General features: G+C 31.5%; 4 protein-coding genes across 8 annotated transcripts; 2 read left to right on the top strand and 2 right to left on the bottom strand.

Annotated features, from left to right (window-relative positions):
* Positions 1-4135: 4135 nt before the first annotated feature.
* Positions 4136-5808, bottom strand: LOC100803618 (protein PELOTA 1). The gene is made up of 2 exons (XM_003553522.5): positions 5000-5808; positions 4136-4846 (listed from the first exon to the last, which is right to left on the bottom strand). Exons 1-2 carry the CDS (start codon positions 5617-5619, stop codon positions 4387-4389), a joined length of 1080 nt encoding a protein of 359 aa, XP_003553570.1. The 5' UTR covers positions 5620-5808; the 3' UTR covers positions 4136-4386.
* A 1458-nt stretch (positions 5809-7266) lies between these two features.
* LOC100527270 (uncharacterized) lies at positions 7267-8017 on the top strand. Its single transcript, NM_001250381.2, has 2 exons — positions 7267-7451; positions 7545-8017. Exons 1-2 carry the CDS (start codon positions 7289-7291, stop codon positions 7907-7909), a joined length of 528 nt encoding a protein of 175 aa, NP_001237310.1. The 5' UTR covers positions 7267-7288; the 3' UTR covers positions 7910-8017.
* A 292-nt stretch (positions 8018-8309) lies between these two features.
* LOC100779019 (vacuolar protein-sorting-associated protein 37 homolog 1) lies at positions 8310-12955 on the bottom strand. 2 transcript variants are annotated; one of them, XM_003554359.5, is made up of 8 exons: positions 12695-12938; positions 11412-11606; positions 11144-11231; positions 9176-9215; positions 9050-9096; positions 8840-8960; positions 8575-8729; positions 8310-8489 (listed from the first exon to the last, which is right to left on the bottom strand). In XM_003554359.5, exons 1-8 carry the CDS (start codon positions 12706-12708, stop codon positions 8451-8453), a joined length of 699 nt encoding a protein of 232 aa, XP_003554407.2. In that variant the 5' UTR covers positions 12709-12938; the 3' UTR covers positions 8310-8450. The 2 variants fall into 2 exon arrangements, with proteins under 2 accessions (XP_003554407.2, XP_025982955.1); XM_026127170.2 differs by having other exon boundaries at positions 8310-8729; positions 12695-12955.
* Positions 12956-16024: 3069 nt separating this feature from the next.
* Positions 16025-18204, top strand: LOC100803083 (protein RGF1 INDUCIBLE TRANSCRIPTION FACTOR 1). Of its 4 annotated transcripts, none has more exons than XM_041012633.1 (4): positions 16025-16489; positions 16621-16812; positions 17051-17266; positions 17893-18204. In XM_041012633.1, the coding sequence occupies exons 1-4, from the start codon at positions 16487-16489 to the stop codon at positions 18112-18114; spliced, it is 633 nt and encodes a 210-aa protein (XP_040868567.1). In that variant the 5' UTR covers positions 16025-16486; the 3' UTR covers positions 18115-18204. The 4 variants fall into 4 exon arrangements, with proteins under 4 accessions (XP_040868567.1, XP_040868566.1, XP_003553569.2 ...); XM_041012632.1 differs by having other exon boundaries at positions 16590-16812; XM_006604537.4 differs by having other exon boundaries at positions 16026-16489; positions 16627-16812.
* The last annotated feature ends 4938 nt before the right edge of the window (positions 18205-23142 follow it).

The following is a 23142-nucleotide window of genomic DNA, read 5'->3' as shown; positions in this document are numbered from 1 at the left end:
TCAAACATAATATTTTTTTCTGGATTAAAAACCACAAATATTTCAAAAAAAATTATGCATGCTAAAAATTGAACTTATTAATTTTGTGTGAATATTATTCAAGAGATCTTTGTAAAAAATGGTTTATTTTTAAAATATTTGAAATTTTTTTTTTAATGTTAGAGACCAAAAAATAATAATTTTTACATAGATCCAAAACTTACTGGTTTCACAAAACTAGAAATAGTTATTTTATATTTTAAAAGAGTAACCATCATTTTTGTATTTGATTAAAAGCCAGTGTATATCCTTATTTTTACATCAAAATTAGTAAAAATGTATAAGCTATATAAAGTTGCTTTCAATTTGACGTGAATATCCACATCAATAAATTCAAACATTTTAGAAGTACAATATGTCATTAGTCCAAAATTTTCAGAAAATATTATGTGAATTAAATGAAAATATTAACATATTTTTAAGATTATAAAAATTAAAAACATAATTAAGAATCATTTTTAAAATATGTGACACATATATTGAATAAAAATGAATTCAATTAATATGTATTAACGATGTGAAGTTTTTTTATGCGTTATCCAATTATAAAATGCCATATTTTAAAATTTTAGTTTTATTTTAACTACTTCAGAAACAATTAAAATCATAAAAAATATTTAATGTTATAAAAAAAACGTCTTATTTAATTAGAGAATTTAATGATAAGAATGTAAAAAAAAAATCTGATTTCGTTCTATAAATAAACATTCATAATTTTAATGTAATTTTTCCTCACACAAATATTAACTAGTACCTAGAAATATTAATTAAAAATGTATTGAAAGATAAAAAATTATATTATTTATAATTTTTTATGTTCTTTTATTATTTATATGATAAATATTTTTTTTAATTCATTAACCAATATCTTAAAAATAGAAGTTAGAAAAAGACTTTATCTTTTTTTATACATGTACTTTTCTTCACTGAGTGGGACATGTCGGGATCCCCACTTGAACATGAAAGTGACCGTTTAACGCTGCTCTTTTTGGTTCATCGTTGAGGCAGCACAGTTTGATCGTTAACCAAATCATTGTTTCACAGCTCACTTACCAATCTTAATGTGATTGATCAGTGAATCACAGGCACAATGTAGCAATTAGCAAAGTTGATTATGGAATACTATGCATTAATGCATGCCTTGCGCAAACTTTGATTGAAATTTTCAATTTGTCTGTGGAGCATACCAATTACCAAGATTGAAAAAAAAAAGAAGCAAAAAGATAGAAAGAGACGTGAGGAAACACAAATTTAATATTTTGAGGAAACTTTGATTTTTTTTCTAACAATAAACAAATTACAGCAGATTAAGGGTTCTTTGAGTTTTACATTTTCTCTTTCATGAAATTTCAACGGGAACAGTACCCAAGAAAGGATGTCCCAAATTGCCAATGCCACTGCCTCTTGTTGCATTGCAGTTGCTGAATGTGTTGGATTGGACTGTCTCGTGTTATTTTTCCGATAACTATAAACATTTATTTTATTTTTCTTTTCTTTTTATTTCATTACTTTTCATTTTTTCTCTTATTCTTTTGCTTTTTACGTCTGTTATTTTTCTTTTTCACCATTTTTTTCATATCTTTTCTCTAAAGCGCGTGTTTGGTAGTGCGTCTACCACGCACGTTTACTCTCTGTTTCTGTGTCAACATTGAGAAAGAATGTAGATTTTTTTTTTGAGGGGAAATATTTAGTGTGTTTGATTTTATGTTTTAAATGTGATTTTCAAAAATTAATAATTATAATTGTCATATATAAGACGTAAATGTTGCATTGTTAACAAAATTTTAAATACATTAGTTGTTAATTGTTTCTAAATTACACTTTAGAAAATAATAAATGTAATTTTTACATCTCAAATATAATTTTTCTATTCTTAATAAGTTTTCAAACATGCTTTTTAGGCAAGTTTTCAAACATGTTAATTGAATAGTTGTTTATAAGTTACACATTATATCTATGAGGATGCATATCCATCCAAACACGTTGATACATCTAGCTAATACCATTTTCTCACAAAAACTCGTGCCTTTCGTTTTTTTATTTATCAAAAGAACAATTCTTTTGACCCATAAAACGTCAATTGAGGAATGCATTTTTCTGTTTTAACCATAGTCTATTTAAAACAAACACGCGATTAATTAATTATACCATTTATATGAAAGAATCTAATTCAATTGATTTGTTTGAATTAATTTAAACCTGATCGAATGAAAGAATGCGCCTTAGTTGACTCGCAAATGGACCAATGTCATAAACCTACTATGAGAATGATGAGCTCCTGCTGACCAATGACACAGAATCGGGCAAGATTGGACCACAAAAATTAGAAAATAACTGCAGTTATTGTTTTCTTTTTGCTTAGATTTACGTTAGACTGTTTAAAATAACGTTAGTTAGTCTAATCTTAAATAAGTGTTTATATATTTAGTTTTATGTTGAGATATTAATTTTGACTTGGAGTAATTTAGATAATTTTTGTGTTGAATAAAAATAATTAATCTAAAATATATTACTGTACTATATATCATTTTCCTTCTATAATAAAAGATTCAAAATATAACTTTGTGCCAACTGCACTCGCGACCCATGAAGCATGGAAGAGAGAGAAAAAAAAAACACCAAAATCTAATCTACACTTCTCACAACCATGGCTGCTTTATTTTGGGCTTTAAAAGAAATAAAAACATCTCACCCAATTAATTAATTCCTTACTAAGTCAAATCTAATTTAACAACAACTCACTCATTTAATTGGTTTAATTTAACACTTCTCTAATTCTTTAATTTAACTCTCAGATATCTATATTTAGACACTTGTTTTAAATTCCTACACAGCAGTTTTTAATTTATTTAAATTCATAATACTTTTTCAAAATGATAATACAATGCAACTAATTTCATTTTCTATTTTTATTTTCTCAAAATCATTTTTCATTTTCAAAAGATTAAAATTTTAAAAATATATTTGGTTTGAATTCTTGCTTTCAGAAAATAAAAACACTTAAAAACGTTTTTGAAAGAAAATATATTTTTAGATTTACTTAAAATTATATTTCATATCACTTTATTTTCATTTTATTAAAAATGAAATTCATGATTTCAATTAAAAACACTAATTATTTTTAATTTTTGATCCATTTGAAAAAATATTTTCACCTAAATAAAAATAAAAATAAAAAACAACAAAATCAAACACTCAGACAAAAGGAGAGATAGACATATTCAATACTTCAATATAAAGCACAAGTTAAAGGACGCCTATTTTTTCTTGATATTTAGCCATCGTCATTTCTCGATATGTTATTTCAGGAACAAGACACTGCCACAAGTTTTGTACGTGTAAACTTCAGAAGATTTCAAAAGTCTAGTTCTAGTTCTGCACAAAATTATGGAATGCTAATTAGTAATCACGGCAATCCAATTTCCATATCCCACCCTTCTTTATTTTGTAACAATTCGGGATTTAGGATAATTAAGCAAGCCTCAAAACTAGGTTTAATTAATAGGAAATTGGCGTCCCATCTCTGCTTTTTTTACCAAACAAAAAGTTTCAAATTTTATTGCGCTATCTCAAGGTTTAATTTTAAAAAATGGTTCGTGACTGTGATTTGGATGGCAATATCAAGAATTTTTAGTTATACGTAACTGTAACGCGATCAAAATTAGAATTTATCGGTCGCATTTGTCTAATTTATCTCAGTATCAACAAACACAACGAAATCATCATCCAATCATGACCGATATTTAAACCTTGATTGCTATATATACACAAAATAGCTAGTATTTTTTTTTTACAGCAGCGGCAATAAAAGTCCAACCTAAAATTTCTACCTCAACCTCCACTACTAAGCGTACACATAAGATACTGTACCATAGAAATAAAACTCTAAACATGGGAAATAATATTAAAAGGGAGACCAAGCATAAGTGCATAACCCCATTAAGATTAAGACTGTTTCTTTGTGTATTTCCATTTCATGCTTTGGTTCCAACATAATGGATATATCATATATAACTCTAAACCCGTTGATGGAGACTTGGTTATTGATCATATTCAAATTAAAATGATTATGCATGAGAACAATGGCGACTCGTGAGATTGAGAAGGACAATGGTTTTATTTATTTTTTGAGTTTTCTCCAACTCGCATTCTCAATTTCTCACACAATGCAAACAATAATATTTAGAACACATATATACACAAACCCAGATAATTACATGCTGTAGCAACGACAATTCACATTCTCCCTGGCTTCATCCGGAGATTATATAATCAACAATTGGCGAAATTAAAAAGACATTAATTAAACATGACAAACAAATAACTAAAACCAATATGTACAATAAATCAGCACCCATTTACATCTTCGAGTTCAGGCAAGGGAAACCTGAGAATTGCCGCAACACCCGTGAGTTGAGCGAGTTGCGGTGCAGAAACATGCATCGACGAATACACCAAAGCCTTTCCTCCACCCTCTTTCACCGACTTCACCAAACTCGCGTACTTTTTTCTCGTCTCAACATCTTCGTTCCTATAAAGATCATCGGTTATCAGAAGTGTCTCAATGGCCCTCATCTCACGCGCACGCTCCACCTCCGCAGGTCCATAACACGCGCGGTCCGAATCGTCGCACACCATCTCCCACAACTCTCTAAACGCCGCCACCTTCTTGTCCTTCACCAACTCCATCACCGCCCGGTCACCCATCACTTTCTCCAAACTATCACCGCCCGCAACGACCATTATTCGCGACTGGTTCTCCTCGATCGACCGCATCCTCGACTTCCTCGCTTCCGACATCACAAACCTGTGTGGAGGAGATATAGTATGAGTTGAATAATTAAGATGAAAGAAAAAAAAAAAAAGTTGTGGGACTCGATCCTCTTTATATCTGTTAAAAAAAATTATGATTCTAACAAATTAATATTTTATGGATTAAAAAAAAAAAGACATCACAAACCTACGAAACTCCTCGCTCGTTATCACCACGCGCTTCACAACCTTAAAATCCACGCGCTTCACGAACGCCGCGAACACCTGTCGGAAATACACGGAGTTTCTGGAGTTTGAAGAGGGTTCGATCTTGGTGCAGCGCGTGGCGACTCCCTGTGCGATAAGGTGAATCTCCGCATGGTGCGGGTGGAAGAGAACGACGGCGAGGTCGGGGGAATTGGTATTGGGATTGGAATTCTCGGTGGATTCGTTTAGGGTTTCGACGGCGTCGTTTTGCCAAAGCTTCTTGCGGAGGTGGAAGGGTTTGTGGGGTTCGAGGGTGAGGGTGTGGAAGGAGCCGGCGGCGACGTGCTGGTTGGGTTGGAGGTTGCGGCCGTGGAGTCGGAGAGTGGAGGAGTCTTTGTGGAAGTCACGGCACGTGACTTTGATGTCGAGGGTGAGTTTCACACGTGAGGCGGTGTTCTTCTTGGCGGAGGAATCGAGGTGGACCTTGCGGGTGGTGTCGGTCGAAACGATGTCGCCGGGGAGGATGAGGTTGTAGAGGAGCCACACGTCGTCGGGTTCTTCGGCCACGAGCTTCGCAGTTCCGGTTTGGTTCACCGCGAAATCCTTTTCCAAGAGTTTCATTTGTTGTAGGATTCAGAAATTAGGTTAAATTTTGGTGATATTATTAGGGCAAGTTTACGTGGAGGAAGAAAACAATTAACGTATATAGGAAGAGAGAGAGGTGACCTGGTGGTGTTGTTTTCCTCGATCTCCTCTCTTCTTCCGATCGAGTATAGGTTCTCCTAATTGTTTGTTTAACTTGGATTGGAATCAATGTGTTTTAACATGGTATTATAGATATTGGCATCAACTTGTGTTTTACATGCAAACAATTCATTCCTTATTTTGGGTGCAAGCTACATATTGCATTGCATTGCATTCGCATATTCCTCCATGCGACCTGCTCCACTTATTTTATCACTGTGTTTTAGTATGGGATGTAATTTTCATGTTGTGGCTATAATAATGTAAAAGTTTACCTTTTATTTAAATTAAATTTATATAATTGTAACAAACTATATATATATATATATATATATATATATATATATATATATATATATATATATATATATATAACACTCGTGAGGTAGTTAGTGTTAATTTTTTTTATAATATCATCTAATTAAAAATTATTTTTGGTATTTGTTTAAAAATATATTATAAAAATTAATGAACTTATTATATATATAAGTATATAAGAACGGTATAAAAAATCTGAAGATTGTAAATGCAGATATTATTTATTTAATATTTTTTATAGCCACAAATGTGCATTAAATTGTATAAATAAACTTATTAAATAAATGATAGATTATCATTTTAAATAATAATTGATTTACCTATGTCTCTGTCTCTGTGAATGATGAATGAAGAAGACATTAGGTAATCCAAAATTATCATCATTCAAAAGTAATTTTGACATAATATATAATTAAGTATTATTAATTCATTTTTCTTAATTGAAAAACATAAATATTTATTGAATAGAGATCTTAGTCAAGACCATAAACATGCTTTAGACTCTTGCAACGAAGAGGCAACATGTGAGTACAATACAATGATAATATATATATAACTCTATCAATATTTTTTATTTTTTTTATTACTTCATACACCTTCATGTGAGTTCTCATTATCCTTTTTGGCAGCATTTCCATGCCTTTTTTGGTGTGTCATTGATTTGACAGAAACTATATGCTATTTCTTTTCTATAGTGAGTCTTGGCAATTTCTGTAATGTGGTCATACTTTACAAAACTAATTTTCGTAAAATTGGTGAAACACACAAAAAAAAAAAATCATTGAAGAAGAAATGAAGTTCGGGAACTTACATGGAAAAAACAATGGAAGACAAGGAGGAGCAATGAAGGAGAGAAACTGAGATGAGACTGGTATGGGGGGAAAAGGTTTTTTAAAAAGGAGTGTGTAAGTTTGGAGAATAGTTTGGGTATTTGAAATTTTAAAAAATGGTGTGAAGAGTAAAAATGGTTGCCAATAATATTTTTTTCCTTAAATTGCCTTAGTTAACGGTTTGATGTGATGTTCGGCGAGTTGAAAACTCCCAATTTAGTATGATAATTGATTCATACGACCGATTAATTATATCATAAAAATTGAATAATGGGTTGCACGTCCTGAGCCGATACTAGTGCTCTTGCACGTTTGTCAACAATTCAAGCACATTGCTTGTTATATATATATATACTTCATTCAGCCATATATCCTTGTGAATCGAGAGAGAGAGAGAGATGGAATTTACAGGAGCTTTGATGATCATTATTGCCTCAATGCTAGTGGGTTGTTCCTCTGCTTTGGATGAATCGGGAGTCATTTACGTGGGAGGAAAAGTGCTTTGCCAGGACTGCACCAAGGGCTGGAACGAATGGGTTAATGATGGAAAGCCTATGAAAGGTATTCTAGCATTGTCATTGTAATCTTTTCCTACATTGCATGTTCATATTCATATTTACCTCAGCTCGTAACTAATTGTTCTTGCACTACCAGGAGTTAAGGTGTCCCTAACATGCATGGACAAGAGAAGTAGGGTTGTGTATTACACAAGTGATACAACAGATGAGTTGGGGCAGTACGATTTGACTGTGAAAAAGTATGTATATGGCAAGGAATTGGATACAAAAGGATGTTCAGTGAGGTTGGTGTCGTCCCCAGATAATGTTTGCAACATCCTCACTGACTTTGGTGGTGGAAAGTCTGGCGTCAAGCTCAACTACCCAACGTCAGTGTATCGCAGTTTGATCAAATACGTGCTCAACCCTTTCTATTACACCACTCCTATGTGCGATAAGCCCGACACTGACGGCTATGATTCTGAACCTAAAAATCGCCAAGGACAAGGAGGCCATTACTAAGTAATGGGAATGCTCTCTCTTGTTTCAATATAAATTATTATTCTTGTTTCTCATTTATTAACTTTTCAAGATATGTGTAATCAAGTTGTGCCCCATTCGTACATGATGAAAAATTCTTATATCTATTTCTCCATCAAATTGAATTTGTTAAACGCTAGTTTTCTTTTTCCAAAAGAAAGTTCAATATCTACTATTTACATATATAACAACACAAATGCTGAGTCCGGCCGAACATAAAATGGGTTCTGAAAAACTTGTAGTTGCTCCCAAAGAAAAGAAAGTCAGCATTTTTTACATTTTACAACACAACAGTAAATCCTATATCGGCGATGATGATCTCATAAGCTACAGCACACTTCAGAGTTCATACAAATAAAGTTGAAGATAGCCGATGGCAAACTAGAAAAGTAAATGCAAGTCCATACCTCATTCCAAGTGGCATGAAACCACTCGACAATGTCACCACAATGAACAATCTCAGGCTGCACATATATGAACAATCTAATTTGTAGTAGATGGTTCTATCCCAACGACTGTGACTCTATGTAATTTGGTGGCAAGTATCTTTGACCAATGATAACTATTGACAATAATGAACCAAAAATCAAATACATACTTGCCAAAACCAGTTTTAATTTCTTAATATTTCATGTCAGTGCTCATACTGTTGATGTTTTGGCAGCAAGATGTACGAGAGTCTTCCTGTGGTAAGTGGTACGTAGCTTCTTGTACTTTTGCAAAAAAGCACCAAGGTCAATCTCTCTGTCAAGGAGATTGTGGTGCAAGTTTTCAGATTCCTCGTCGGTCTTATTCACAGACTCTGCAAAAATATTATATAGTTTATCATATTTATGACCTAGCCATGGTTTCAATAGTAATAAAATTGAGATAACCAGAACTACTGCAGCAAACTAAAATTTCAAGTCATACCTTGAATCCTTTGGAGAAGGGATGCTGCGGAATTCAATTTCAACATGTCTTCTTTCTGCTTCTCAAGCTCATTTAGTTTCTCCTTAGCAGCAGCTAACTCGGTTGTCCGAATTATTCTACACTGTTTCCATGGGAGGAAGAAGAAAAAGTCAGTAGTCAGCAATAAATTGAAAAGAAAAAAGCATACTAATCATAGGATTGTATTCTTACTTGATTCCTAAGTTCCATGATACGAGGTTCCTTTTGAAGATTTTCCTCTGTAGTAAAGGCAATAGTTTGAGAAGCTCTACTACAATTTAATTATAGGCCGACAATTAAATAAAAGAAATTAAATACCTGCAAGCTGTAAATTCTCCTTGCAAAGTTCATCTTTCAGCTGATCAAGTCAATAAGCCAAAAAAAAGTTATAATATAAGCAGATACAAACTCCAATATCAGCAATATAAACCAAACCAACTGCAGAGAAAATTTGTATGCACCAGTTAATTAGCTGAAGATTACTCCAAGTATACTTGGATGGAACTGCTTGTGCAGCTGTGCACAGTTAATTAGTTGAAGATTACTCCCAAGTGTTTGCACACGTATATTGACATGTAAGTATGTAACTTGTCTATGTACTAATCTATATTATATATACGAGGAATTGGCCAGAATGGACCTTTTGCCATGTGGATTTTGACAATGCCATTTGACAAGATCCAACATTTTTATTTGCATCATTAACACTTTTTAAATTCTCAAGATCAAAAGCTACAACATTTATTACTTTTCATTTCTTTCTTAAATATACTTTCTTTTCACTGCACAACCCATTACGTTTTCTTTTCACTTCAAAACATGCGAAAAATTTATTTTTCTAAAATTTGCTTAGGATTACATCTTTTCCTTAACAATCACCCATTGATAATAAAAAATAGTATATTCATATTTAAGTGACCAATAAGACAATTTAAGAATTTAATAAGATATTCACCTTATATTAAAATAAATATTGGTACATAACTAGCACCACCCAGTTGAAAGAGCATAAACAAGATCAAGGGCAATCAAGAACAGAACCAAGGGATAGGGAAGGGCAATGAAACATCCGGTAACAAGGACAAATGCATCCAGGAGCAAAAGCAGAAAGAATCACACCCAATTACTAGAAGTCACAAGTTCCAGATCTAACAATCTCACAAAATCATTTCAATATCAGTGTCACGATTAAGAGGGGGTTTGGTCTCAGGTGGGTTTCAGAGTTTAGGCTGATTTCCATTTATATAGATGAGGCAGCTCCAACATTCTGCTATTTTATGCCTAATTCCTGGGTTAGCTAAATTGCAAATCCTACCATATTCATGCATTTGGATGCAATCCACCAGAACATGATTGACAGTTCAGGATTCTCCCAGCCCTTCTAACGCATTAAATTGTACTATTCCATGTGTTGACAAACAAGTTTGTATAGGAATAAGATCAACTGACATGAGCGGTTAAACTTTGTTAATTGACCTTAAATAACTTTTTGCAAAATATAAAACTCACTTTTTGTAAAATGTTATTAAAGGTATCATTTTACAAAGTTTAATACCTTGTCCTTGTGTCAATTGATTAATAACATACGGGGTTGTTAGTATTTTTTTTTAAAAGAAGTGTGTTAAGAAGTTCCACCTTTGAGAGCAATTTAACAAATCCAAGTTGTAACTTGTAATACTCTTAGAAAACAAGTCGGAATATATTAGCAACATCCCACTTGTTTTTTAGAACAATTAACAATTTAGCAAGTTATAACTTTGAAGTAGTTCAACAAATACAGAGTTAGCAGCACACTCCTTAAAAAAATATGAGTATATCTCAAGTATTAACAAATTCCATACATATCCATAATGTCCAAATGAGACAATTCACACTCTCAAAGACAATAAAGATCAAGGTGGAATACTACAAGCAACTGAACTCCATCTCAGTACAGTATATAGGAACAAAAAAAACCTGAAGTATTCATTGCACAAGCAGCACGATGAAATCATTTTAAAGAAAATATGAAGAGCCACTGATATTTTATATCCACTAATCTAAATAGACTAATAGAGGCATTTCTCTAGGCTGGATGTGAAAACAGCCAGGAACCTGCTAGCTACCCTAAGGCCTTAGTCCTACAATGAAATCAATAATTTCACATCTAAAGGGAGAGAGAGAGAGGGGGGGGGGTAACCCTTTCAACTCCATAGAGAAGAATTTGAAATCGACCAACAAATTTCAGCAAACTCAGCAGGTAAACATAACATACTAGTTCTGAGATAGTAAAGATATGAAACTTACATTAGTTTGAATCTTGACCTGATCAAGTGAATGCAAAAACTGTTGATACGCATCTTTGTCAGATAAAAGCTTCCGCAACTCATCAACACTGCAATTTATAAAGAGCAGAAAAATTAATTAAGATCAGCATATTTGAAAATAGGAACAGTTCACAACATCAGAGTAACTAGAAAGTACTAATTCTACGATTAACGGCAACCTTCCTAACTATTTTCCATTTACAAAATCAGATACAACTAAAATCATGAAAAGCGATAAAAACACAAACCTCTTGTCCTTCAAAACGGCAATAACTGCAGCAGCTTCAGAAGGTGGAACATGAGACGAAGGCCTCTGTGATAATGAAGAAGAAGATGCAGTCGGTGTAACAGGCCTCGACGAAGTTGGTGAACTCACCACCGACGGCGGATACCACGACTGTGACTGCGAAGAACCATCCTGTGATTGTTGCTCTTGTGATCCCCTGCACACAATCGAAAATTCATATATGCTATTAATCTCTACCAAATCAGAAATTCATATATACTATTAATTGCTATCAAATCAGAAATTCATATATGCTATTAACTGCTATTAAATTGGAAACTCAGTTTATTATTATTGTTGCCGTTGTTCTACTGAAACTTTGGTGTGATGTGATCAAACACGCAATAGCGATTAAATTGGCTAAAAAGATTAAACTGAAACATAATGGAATAAAACTTCCGTCCTATTGTTTGGATATATTATGATAGAATGGAACAAAATTTTTATTTTTATTCTTATATATTACCCTTATCTTAAAAATATAAACTTCAATCATGTGTTATCTTCCTCTTTTTATTATCACCTGACACACACACCTATGAAAACATTTTGCAGCAACTAAGGCGGTAAAAAAATGGTTTGGAAACTAAAATACTATGAGGGTAATGAAACTAGCATCTTACGCAGGGCTTCACTTGGTTTATATGAGAACTTCACAACTAAAAAAAGGGGATAAAATCTTTTTATCTAAATTAAAAACATATTAAAATAAATTAGTTGCATATCTAAGTGCCCAAAAAATGTGTAGGGATCGAGAAGGCTAAACAGGAAAGAGGGGCGATGCAAAATATAACAAATATAAGTTAAATGATAATTTTAAAAGTAAAATAAAAACAATTATTGTAATCTTATTTTTGGAGAAGGAAAGCAATCATAATGGAGCCATGGGAAAATAAAGTAGTCGCTGCCAATCTTTCCTCCCACAGCGTGTATTCACCTGTAGTTAGTTAGTGCTGTAGGATTGAAGAAGATAAAGGACAAAACAATAAATTCCTAATAAAATTGAGAAAGAAAAATCTATTCCATCACATACTCCTCGATTGGGGAGGTAAGGAAAAAGGTTGAAAACAATGGAATCAATTGGAATGAGTTCCATTATTTCTACTCCATCTCATCTTTTTCCCTTTCATTTCTTTCCATTAATCCAAACAATCCAAGCATAAAGAGATTTATGCAGGTATGTATGTATGTATACAAAATTTATTTTAATTTAATAGAAGTTTTAGGAGCGTAACGAAGAATTACCAGAATCTGAACATTGCTAACTGGTTCCGAATTGTTGATTCAGCAACGATGAAACCCTCGAAATTTCAGAGACGGGAGCGAGAAGGAAACTTAGGAAAGTGGGAACAAAAACTGGTTCCTTCTTAGAAATCGGAAAATGGCTTTATTTTTTTTATAAAAAATTTTAAGCATAAAACCATTTTGGGGCTCTGGATTGACTGTTGCTGGGGCCCTCTTTCCAGTTTGATCCAATAAGGATGCCCCGGCCAGGCGGCCCATTCATCTTTTGCCAGTTTCAAATGTATCAACTTTTTAGTTAGCACTTAAAATAATTTAAAATTAATTTTCAAATTCTATTTTATTATAATCCTATATTATAAATTAGAGTACACAATTTAGGCTCACTATCTTAATTAAACGTTTTAAATATTTTTTTTCCCTCTAGTTTATGGGTACATTTCACACGTTACTTGTACAACTTCTTTTATGATTGAGAAAGGAAAAGAAGCAAAAGAGAAGAGGAAAGAATAAGGTCTAACAGATAAGAATAGAGTGGCGTGGGACAAGTGGAAGGGTTCCATCATCTAGTTTCCAAGCTTCACGAGCGTTTCCTTCCCGGAGGCTTTGTTTGATGGTGATGATCCAGTTTGTTGAAAGAAGATGACCGATATTGTTGAGGATTTCTACAACTAAAACAGATTATCTCAACCTATCTTCCATCATTGGTATATTTCGTATTCTTTTATTTCTGTTTTTGAATTAAATTTTCATAATTTTTTTTTAAAAATTGTCTATCACTAAAGATAATCTTATATCACAATTTATGAATATAAAATATAACTTATATATTTAAAATATTATTTTATGAATTTTAATTATTTTAAATTTTCACTTAATTCTCACATATTTTCATTTACTTTTTTTTTATCTTCATTCACTCAATTTTTCTTTTCTTCCAACCAAATACATCGTTCAATAGAAATAGAAAATGTGAAAGAAAATAGGTAAAAAAATAAAAATAAAGGTATTTGATCAGAGAAAAATATAAAAGAAATAAGGAAAAAGATAAATAAAAAAATGAATGGAAGTTAATAGGTGAAAAAATAGAATGAAAAGGTACAACTCTCTTAAAAAAAAAGTCTCGTCCTTTTTCACTTTACTTTTATTTTTTGTGATACCAAATTATTATTTTTTAAGAGGATTTTTATGATACCGAATAATTAATATTTTTTTTATCATTCCTATTTTTGCTTTCTTTATCCTATTTCCATCCAATCAAATAGTATGTGAATAATTTTAAATTGATAAATTCAAGGGAAGTACAAATTAATAATTTAGATTAATCCTTCCTGACATGACATTTTGTCTACAATCTACATGAAGGTATCTTCATTGCAATTGATTAATTAACCGTACTGTCTCTGAAAACAAAATTTTAACTTCCGATTCCTTGGCTTAATTTCTTTTTTTATTTAAAAAAACATTTTAATAAATAAAGAGTTTAATCACCAATGCACTGAATAAAATAAAATAATATTTAATAATAAAAAACAATCTTCAGAAAACAAAGGTATATACTCTTTTGATAAACAAAAATGTTTGTTAAAATACTATTTTTTTAATAAAATTATACAATTTTTAAAATCAATTATACTAAATTTTAAAAGAAGTATTTTAATAATATTTTTAGTCAATGTAACACCCTCCACATATTAAGATTGAACGTATGAGTGACCAGTCATAAAAATTAAATGGAGTATTTTTGACAAGTTTTTCTGCTGATTTATAAGTTAATTTAATTCAAATAAAATTATTCGGTGGATTTTTTCTTTTAAATATCATGAAAAATCAATTACCAAAATTATTTAGCAAAATGCTTTTTTCCCCTCATGATTCATGAAGAGAAATCAGATTCTCCACAGTTTACTTCTTATTTTTGTACAAATTTTTTAAACTATGGTTTTAGTGCTTAAATATGAAAGATTTTCAACAAGGGTTTGAGTTGGGTTTGGTCAAACTTGTGATCCAATTCAATCAAATTTAAATGGATTGATTTGGGTTAATTTTCTAAAAAAAAGAAATTCAACCAAAATCAACTTGTTTGTAAACAATTTGGGTTTGATTGAGTGAACATATCAAAACATTTAAGTTTATTTGCTCTTTTTTAAAACACAATATTTTTTTATAAGTTAAACGAATCAGATACAATTGTTTCTTGTTAGATTTTTTATTAAAAAAAATTGTGATGCAATCACACTCTATTTTACTCCATTGATTCCTAATTATCTATCTACCAATGGGGGATGAGCAAATTAAACATACCATATTGGAGATAAGGGGGTTTTAATGAGCATGGTAAGGATGGATTTTAAACACTTTTTCTATCAAAACCAATGAAACATTATTATGAGACCTACTCTTTTAAAATAGATTCCAAATATTTTTAGAAGCCCATCTAAAGTGACTTCAATCAATAAAATCTTTGTTGCTCTGATCTTGAAGGTTAAAGATATATTGATGCTTACTTAATTCAGGTCAATAAGTTTATGTAATAGTCAATAGTATTTGATTTTTTAAAATTTTGAAAATATATAATATATATTAATAATAATAATAATAATAATAATTTAATTCAAATTAATGGGTCAATGAATTTAAATATTAAAACCCATGACCATCTCAAAATTCAATAAGTTTGACTGGTTCAATTTAGGTCTGATTCAAATACAAAAATTATTTAACCTAAACTATTTAGGTCAATTAGGGTCCGCGAACCCACTCACATTCCTAATTTTCAAGATGAGAGAAGCCATATTTAGGTAATTGGATTTTTGGTGAGGTGGGGTTTGGGTCAAGGTTGGGATGGTGACATGATGGTCGTGCATGACTAGTTGTGGTGCACTAGCCTCATAGTTGGTTTCAACATCTAAGACAAAGCAAAGGAACTTGTTAGTGTGATCGAGGAGGAGGAGGTTGTGCGTGTTGAAATTTGAAGAAAGAGGAGGAAGGAAAAGAAAGAAGAGAAGGAAGAAATTTTTTTAAAAAAATTATATTTTGTGATAATTTGTAGTTGTTAATAATTTTATTTCATTAATCATATCAATATTGAATGAATGAAAGAACCATATTAAATCAATTTAAAAATATAAAAGACAAAAATAAATTTTATAAAATATAAATAATCAAACTAAACTAAAAAAACAAATAAGAAATTAACCAAATATGTGATTCAACTAATTTAAAAGAGCTAACATTAGATTCTTTTTGATACCATGGCAGTGGAGCCACCAATCTGTGATGGAACTTAGATGTGATGCCACGTGGAAAAGTATGGCATATGATGGTGGATGAATAAATGATATAATAAAGCTAGGGTAGGCTAGGTAAATAGTGGTATTTGTTGAGGCCATGCGTAGCCGACCTTGGAGAGTTGTATTGTGGCAACGTAGAGACGCAAAGAAGATTCAAGCTCCAAAGTTGCGTAAGCTCCAAACAACATCTCCAAATTACATCCAACGGTTGTCGTCTTCCCACGCTCACTGCCTTCAATCTCATCCATCCAATCCCTTATTTCTTTAATCACCGTTTGTCCTTATACTCTTTAGCGTTGCTGTGTAGTTGAATTCTAAGTTGAAGGCCGTTTATTATTATTCTCTTTGCTCTTTCTTTCCATCGCCATTCTCATCTCAGCACCTTGCTTCCTCTCTCAATCCGCAACTATCTTTTCAACAATTGAATCCCATCACCATTCTTCACTAACCCATCGAGCCACATTATTATTATTATTATTATTATCATCCACGGGTACCGACAATGGTATATGTATTTATTTATAAATCTATATAGAAATTTTCACGAATCTATTATGCGTGCTAGTCTCAGATTTTCTTTATGTCACTGAATTGATGTTTTATAGAATGTCCATTTTTCCAACAATGGGATTTAAGCTGCAGGAGGACACAGCTGTTCTGGTACCTCCTTGGCTTGAACAACTTCTTCACACACCTTTCTTCAACGTGTGTCGGATTCACGCAGAGGCCGCTAGAAGCGAGTGTAATATGTTTTGCCTACATTGCAATGGCGAAGCCTTTTGCTTTTATTGCAGTTCTTCAAGACACAAAGATCATCAAGTCATTCAGGTGGGTGGGGTTCTATTACAATAATGAACACTGCTTGCATATTCATGTTTCATCATTTATATTTTCTTTTCTGGATTTATATGTATAATAGTATAATATTTTGCATTTGGACAATGGGGCTGATTTTACAATGTTTTGAGAGAATAATATAATGTATGTAAATGAAATGGTCTTTTTTTTTCTTTTTTTCTTTTTTTCTTTTCCTTATTTAATTTGTGAGGTTGTTATTGATGATTAGATAAGGCGATCTTCTTATCACGATGTAGTGAGGGTTTCAGAAATCCAGAAAGTGTTGGACATAAGTGGAGTGCAGACATATGTAATCAACAGTGCTCGAGTTTTGTTCCTGAATGTGAGGCCTCAGCCAAAATCTGGAAAAGGAGTAGCTCACATTTGTGAGATTTGCGGAAGGAGCCTCTTGGACCCATTTCGGTTTTGTTCTTTGGGATGTAAGGTGAAATGTTATTATCATTATCATTTTTCCATCTCAAATCTGCCCTCGCAATATTTTTCTCTTATCATTTGTGTTAAAAAACATTTTATTGTTCATTTCATTATCAACATGCACATCATTCACAACTCAATCATCCTCAACATATGGTTATAACACCCACCACCCATACATCATCACCTACATTTGAAAGCCCATCGCCATCATTCACCATCATAATTATATTCCCTCTACTTTTGAATATTCATCTTGTCTGTATAACAATATCACATTGACATTTTAATTAAATTTTAATAGTCATGGTTAGAAGATATGATAATATACTCTAATATAATCTTAGAATAAATAATGTGAAAAGTCTAACTCAATTTCAAAAGTTAGTTCAAGGAGTGAGGGTTTCCCTCACTTATATATTCTAATTTGAAATTATTTTTAATCGATGTAGAACTTAGATTATTTCTAACCGTCATAATCATACTAATAGTTAAAAACCATGAGTTTTGTATTTATTTTGATTTTAATTATCAGGCAGTATTGTTGACAACATGGCATGACATATAATTAATGTGACCATTTTAATTAATTATTGGTTTAATTTGATGGTATTGATAATACTTTTATTGTTATAGCTTGAAGGAATAAGGAAAAATGGGGATGCAAGCTTTGCTTTGGATGGTAGGAATGAAGAATTAACAATGGATACTTCAAGAGGATCAGTCTCATCAAGACAGCAAGAAGAAGAATTGCGTGAAGGTTCAACACAAGACATGTATCCAGCCACGCCTTCTCCATCTGCTTCAAATTCAAGGAGAAGAAAAGGCATACCTCATAGGGCACCTTTTGGCTCCTAATTAATCCTAATGGTTATTCCTTCTACATACACTCCAAGTTGGTACATATTCAATATTCAACCTCATCAACATTTTTTTTTACTTGTAATACACAACCTTCTTTGGTGGGTAGCCTCGTGATTATAATTTTTTTTCAATAAAAATAATGAAAAGAATAGGAGCCTTTGGAGGGGGGCCTTGTCCAAGGTCCGTGATGTGGGAAAAGAAAGGGTATATAGGAAAGTTCCCTCTTTTCGGGTCTAGGTTCCAAAAAACAAATTCCTCTTGTGAAGATTCAATAATGCATATTTTTAATATTTAATTGTTTTTGGTGTACACTTAATTAAGGAATAAAAAGGCAAGTCTTTGGGGAGTCCGTTTTATAGTTTTCAATGGCCCACCATCCACATGGACCGTTTACATAAAATAACCACAACTTTTTATATGTTTTGTATTTTTATTTTATTAATTATTTAATTGAGCAACTTACAATAATATTTTCTGAAATTTCGTGTAATTACATAAGTAATCATTACTTTTATAAATTTTATTTTTTCTTTTCTTATAAGAGATATTAATATAAGATTTGAGGAAATGTTAGTGTTATATTTTTAAATATATAAAAGTGTTATTATTGTAATGTTTTTAAACTTAAAGGAAAATTAATGCAGGAAAATAGAAAAAGTAAAATTATGTGTAATTATAAAAAAGAGATTGCTGTAATTTGTTTTTTTTTCGTGTGCATATAAAGTAACGAGGACAAATCAACTTTCTATTTATGATTGCCAATTTTGGAGAGTTCAATGAAATGGGCCACACTTTCTCTCCTTTTGCCCCTTTAAGCTCCTAAAAATACGTCCTCTGCTTTTCTTCTCTATATTCGCTAGATAATTTCATTGGTTCTGTCACTGATTTTCTTTTTTCCTAGGGAATTCAAGGGAACAGTATAACCATAACAAATGTAAATTATTAGTTTTTTATGCTTTATTATTATTGCGTAGCGACTTTTTCTCTGCTTATCATACTAATGAGACAAGGCAATTAGGTAGAGTGCTGGAAATTTGGAGCCTCAATAAAAGCAAAACTCATACATCTACCTTTATCCTAAATTAATAAATCTATACAAATAAATCAATAATTGAATTTAGGTCATAACATCATCATACTTTAAAACAAGAATATGCATCATGTCGGGGTCGGTCGATAATTAGGTTGTTGTATTTGATAATTAGTCATAGGTTTTAGTTTGCATTCAACTTCTTAGGGAGAAATTTGTATATTCTCAGGTTTTTGTTCTCTGGATTGAATGATTCTATTTTTACTGACATTTTAATTTTTAATTTCAATTATTAGATATGTTTAGATCTAAGTATTAAATTATATATATTTGATATATATGCATTGCATACATATAAGAAATGACTATTTTCAAAATTAAACACATACTCTCAAATCTTAATTATCAAAAGGTACAAGTTTAAAAATAAAAATTTAGTAACACCTAGGTGGGTTTCAATTTTTAAAGTAAATAATAAAAATATATCATGCATATGTAATTCCAACATAAATACCCTGTTCATTACTTTTTAGTTATCACTTTTCAACGTCGTCCTTTGTGTACCTACCTGCATGTCTTCAAGAACATATATAAATCTAAGAACTTACATATATGCCATCATTCCTCCAAAGCAATGGTTGATAATGATGATCAGTAAGAAAGCAATAAACGGCGCAATAAACGTTTCAGAAAAGTTGGTCACGAAAAATATGTGTGAATGTGTCAGAAAATCCTCCATGATTAATATGGTGTTCTTTCATAATTACAACTCTCAAGGAGGGTAAGTAAATTGATGATCAATATGATCATACTCTCAAATTAATCTGTACTATTATTTACGAGAAATATATGCTTGAACTTATTTGTTCGATCGAAGAGAAGAATAACCTTCTACTCTATTAATTAGACCGGTCATGAATATTAATATTCATGGTACACTCAATTTGGAAGAATCGCATTGTATCTCCCACTTGCAGTAGTACTGTTCCGAAACTGCAAGAATGATCTCATCAACACCGAATACATGTGATCAAGGCTTGAAAAATCAAATACTTTAGGACAGTTAAATATTGAATATTTAGTAATGAGTAATAATGATTATTAATAGGTTATATTAGTAATTGGTCTCTGAATTTATTTTTTTTATTGTCTGATTTAACATCTACGGAGAGAATAAGGATTTAAAAGAATTAAAATAAGACAGTTTTTTTATGATAACGATCAGAGATATATTTTAATTTTGTTTTTTCGCATTTATTAATATCATGTATTTTATTTTGAATACTTACTGACAGTTGATAATAACTACTAATGGATGATAATAATTACTTATTAGTAATAATATCTACTAAATGCATTTTTGATGATAAAATGTTTAGTGTTTGATCCAAACTCATCTTTTTTTATCGTCTAATTATTATTTATAAAGAGAGTAAGAGTTTAGAAAAATTAAAACAAAACAATTATTTTATGGTAGGAAGTATATTTTAATTTTATTTTTCCGCATTTATTAATAACCTGTATCTTATTTTGTAGTTTATAAGATCATATTTTAGTCTAACACCTAATATGTGATCTCCATGTATAGTTATACTAACTCGTCATGACCCCTTTGGTAGAAGAGTTACAAGCCTCTCCTAGCTGATCTCTTTGTATGATAATGACAATGTACGAAGATTTTTTATCCTAAGAAAAGGACCTTTTCAAACTGCGTCGCTTTCTCCGCATGTGCGACGAGAGAGAGTGCGTGTGAAGCATCATGGGTCGTGGTCGTTGAAATCTTGGGGTGGAACTCACGTCATCATTATTCATCAATGAATCCCCATGCACATGCAAAACCCTTTGTTCGTTACCCAAATTTTCTATTGGCAATGCTAACTCACAATCACATGTGGGGCAATTGGCATGGTCCATGAACCATGGTCTATGGAAAGCATGGCTACAAGAAGGCAATAATCCCACCACATCCCCATCCGGCCATTACCCAAGACAAATGGAACATTCATTTTGGTCCTAATGAATGGCATCACTTGTTGTTTGTGTTGAGATTGAGAAAATCGGGATTTAGTTAAGGAGGGATGTCCTCTTGCACTCGCTCGTTGTTCTTGATGAGGCTTCTTCTAGTGGAATTGTTCCTGCGTTGCGTTCTCTGAGGCCTAACGAAATACCTCAAGAGGATGCAATGGTACACTGCTATTGCTAGCAAAATATATGCCAACTCCGGAGATAACAAGAGGGGTGGTCTTAACTTTCAACCTTTAGCAATTTGTCGCAGGACAATGTGGTGTTGTTGTCTTTGCTATCTGATGTTCCATGTCGAATTGGTTGAGGTTGTGGTTAAATAAGAAAGAAATGTTGCACCATGTGCTGGGTTTTGGTGTAGCTTTCTTAAGCTTTGAATGGTTGTTCCACTAAAGATGGTTCTGTTGGGTTGACTGCTTAATTCAAGTGGAATGTGTTCGCGCGGTACACATACTATATTAGTTCTACACTATTGAACCTGCTCTAGAGGACATTGTTGGTGATGTATTTTGACAAGTGTATTTGGGCTATTATGAAGCGAAAAAGGGTTTTGGAACACCTCAATTTCTATGAGATAAATAATTAAGAAACAAACCTTATAAAAAAAATTGGGATTAATTTTGTGCCTGTTTTCTTAATGATGTATGTCCATCAATACCTACTTTTTTTTATTATTAAATTTTAAACTATTGCTATATAATTAGTCCTTGATAAATGCTTAGCCGCTCCGACTACCACAGAAACTTCTGAAGTATCAAAATTCAATTTGAGCTACTTGGGTTGGGCCGATCCTAGTGAGAAAAGGGATCTTTCTCCTGCACACCTTCAATCTCATCCTACACCCCCTATTAATTTTAAAGCATAAGTACAACTCAAAAATACCCTCATCTTTCCCTCTTCTCTTCTTCTTTCTTTACAGAAGCAGGAGATTCCAACTGGTGGCAGTAGCGTGCATGTATGGGCAGTATCCGCAATGTAGTTTGATTCGGTTTTCATTTGAAAAAGTCATTCGAATCAAATTTAAAATTTATATGGGATTAAATTTAAATATAATATTAAATTTAAATCAAACCAAATCAATCTTTTATCATTTAGTTTGAATATAATATCAAATACTTAAAAATTTAATCTACTTTTTTTATAAACATTACAATATTTTTTTTTTCATTTTACTTTATTTTATCTATATAAATAAAAGTATTTTAAATAGTAAATAGTAAAAAGTATTTATTACCACTAGAATGAATTTATTATCACTTTCTTGAATTAAATTTTATAAAATATAATTAAATTATTAATTTGATTAAAATAGTTATTTTAAAATAGAATTTACTTAAATAGGAATATTTTAAAAGGGAAATATACGAAAGAAATGACAAGAAACACTTCTATAAATATAAATATCAAACTTTTAATATTATAATTCAACACATACAAAAAATTATAAAAATTGAAAAATAAAAAAATTAACCGATTTGTGGTTCATTTTCAAATTAATATTTTTTTAAATAATAGTATTTTTTTGTCCAGTAATTGAATAAAAGTTTTGCTAAAGGTTGAAAATGGTGCTATATTTCGTACAGCCTCCAAAGTAAACTAAAAATGTATTTTGGTTAAACTGGGTATTTTTTTTATGCGGACTTTTTTTTTATACGGTGGCTAAACTGGGTATTGTAAACGGTTTAGAGTTTTATTTGATTTTGATTTCTGTGACAGTGATATTTGATTGTTTGATGAATTAATATATGGTTTACTAAGTGCTATGGAAAGAGAGAAGAAACTATAATCTTAATATTATATGGTTACTTTCGTATCTTATCTTTATCTTTACAAAATCAAATTCATTTCGAATCAATTTTGTAAATGACTCACCAAATACAAACTAAATTGTTGACTGCGTTTAATTTGATGATCTAATAGTGGTACCAATGTTTGAATATGCATATAACGGATTTGGGATTAATGCTCGG

Source organism: Glycine max, chromosome 19 (genome assembly GCF_000004515.6).
Source record: "Glycine max cultivar Williams 82 chromosome 19, Glycine_max_v4.0, whole genome shotgun sequence".
Taxonomy (NCBI): domain Eukaryota; kingdom Viridiplantae; phylum Streptophyta; class Magnoliopsida; order Fabales; family Fabaceae; genus Glycine; species Glycine max.
This window is presented reverse-complemented; position numbering and strand designations above follow the sequence as displayed.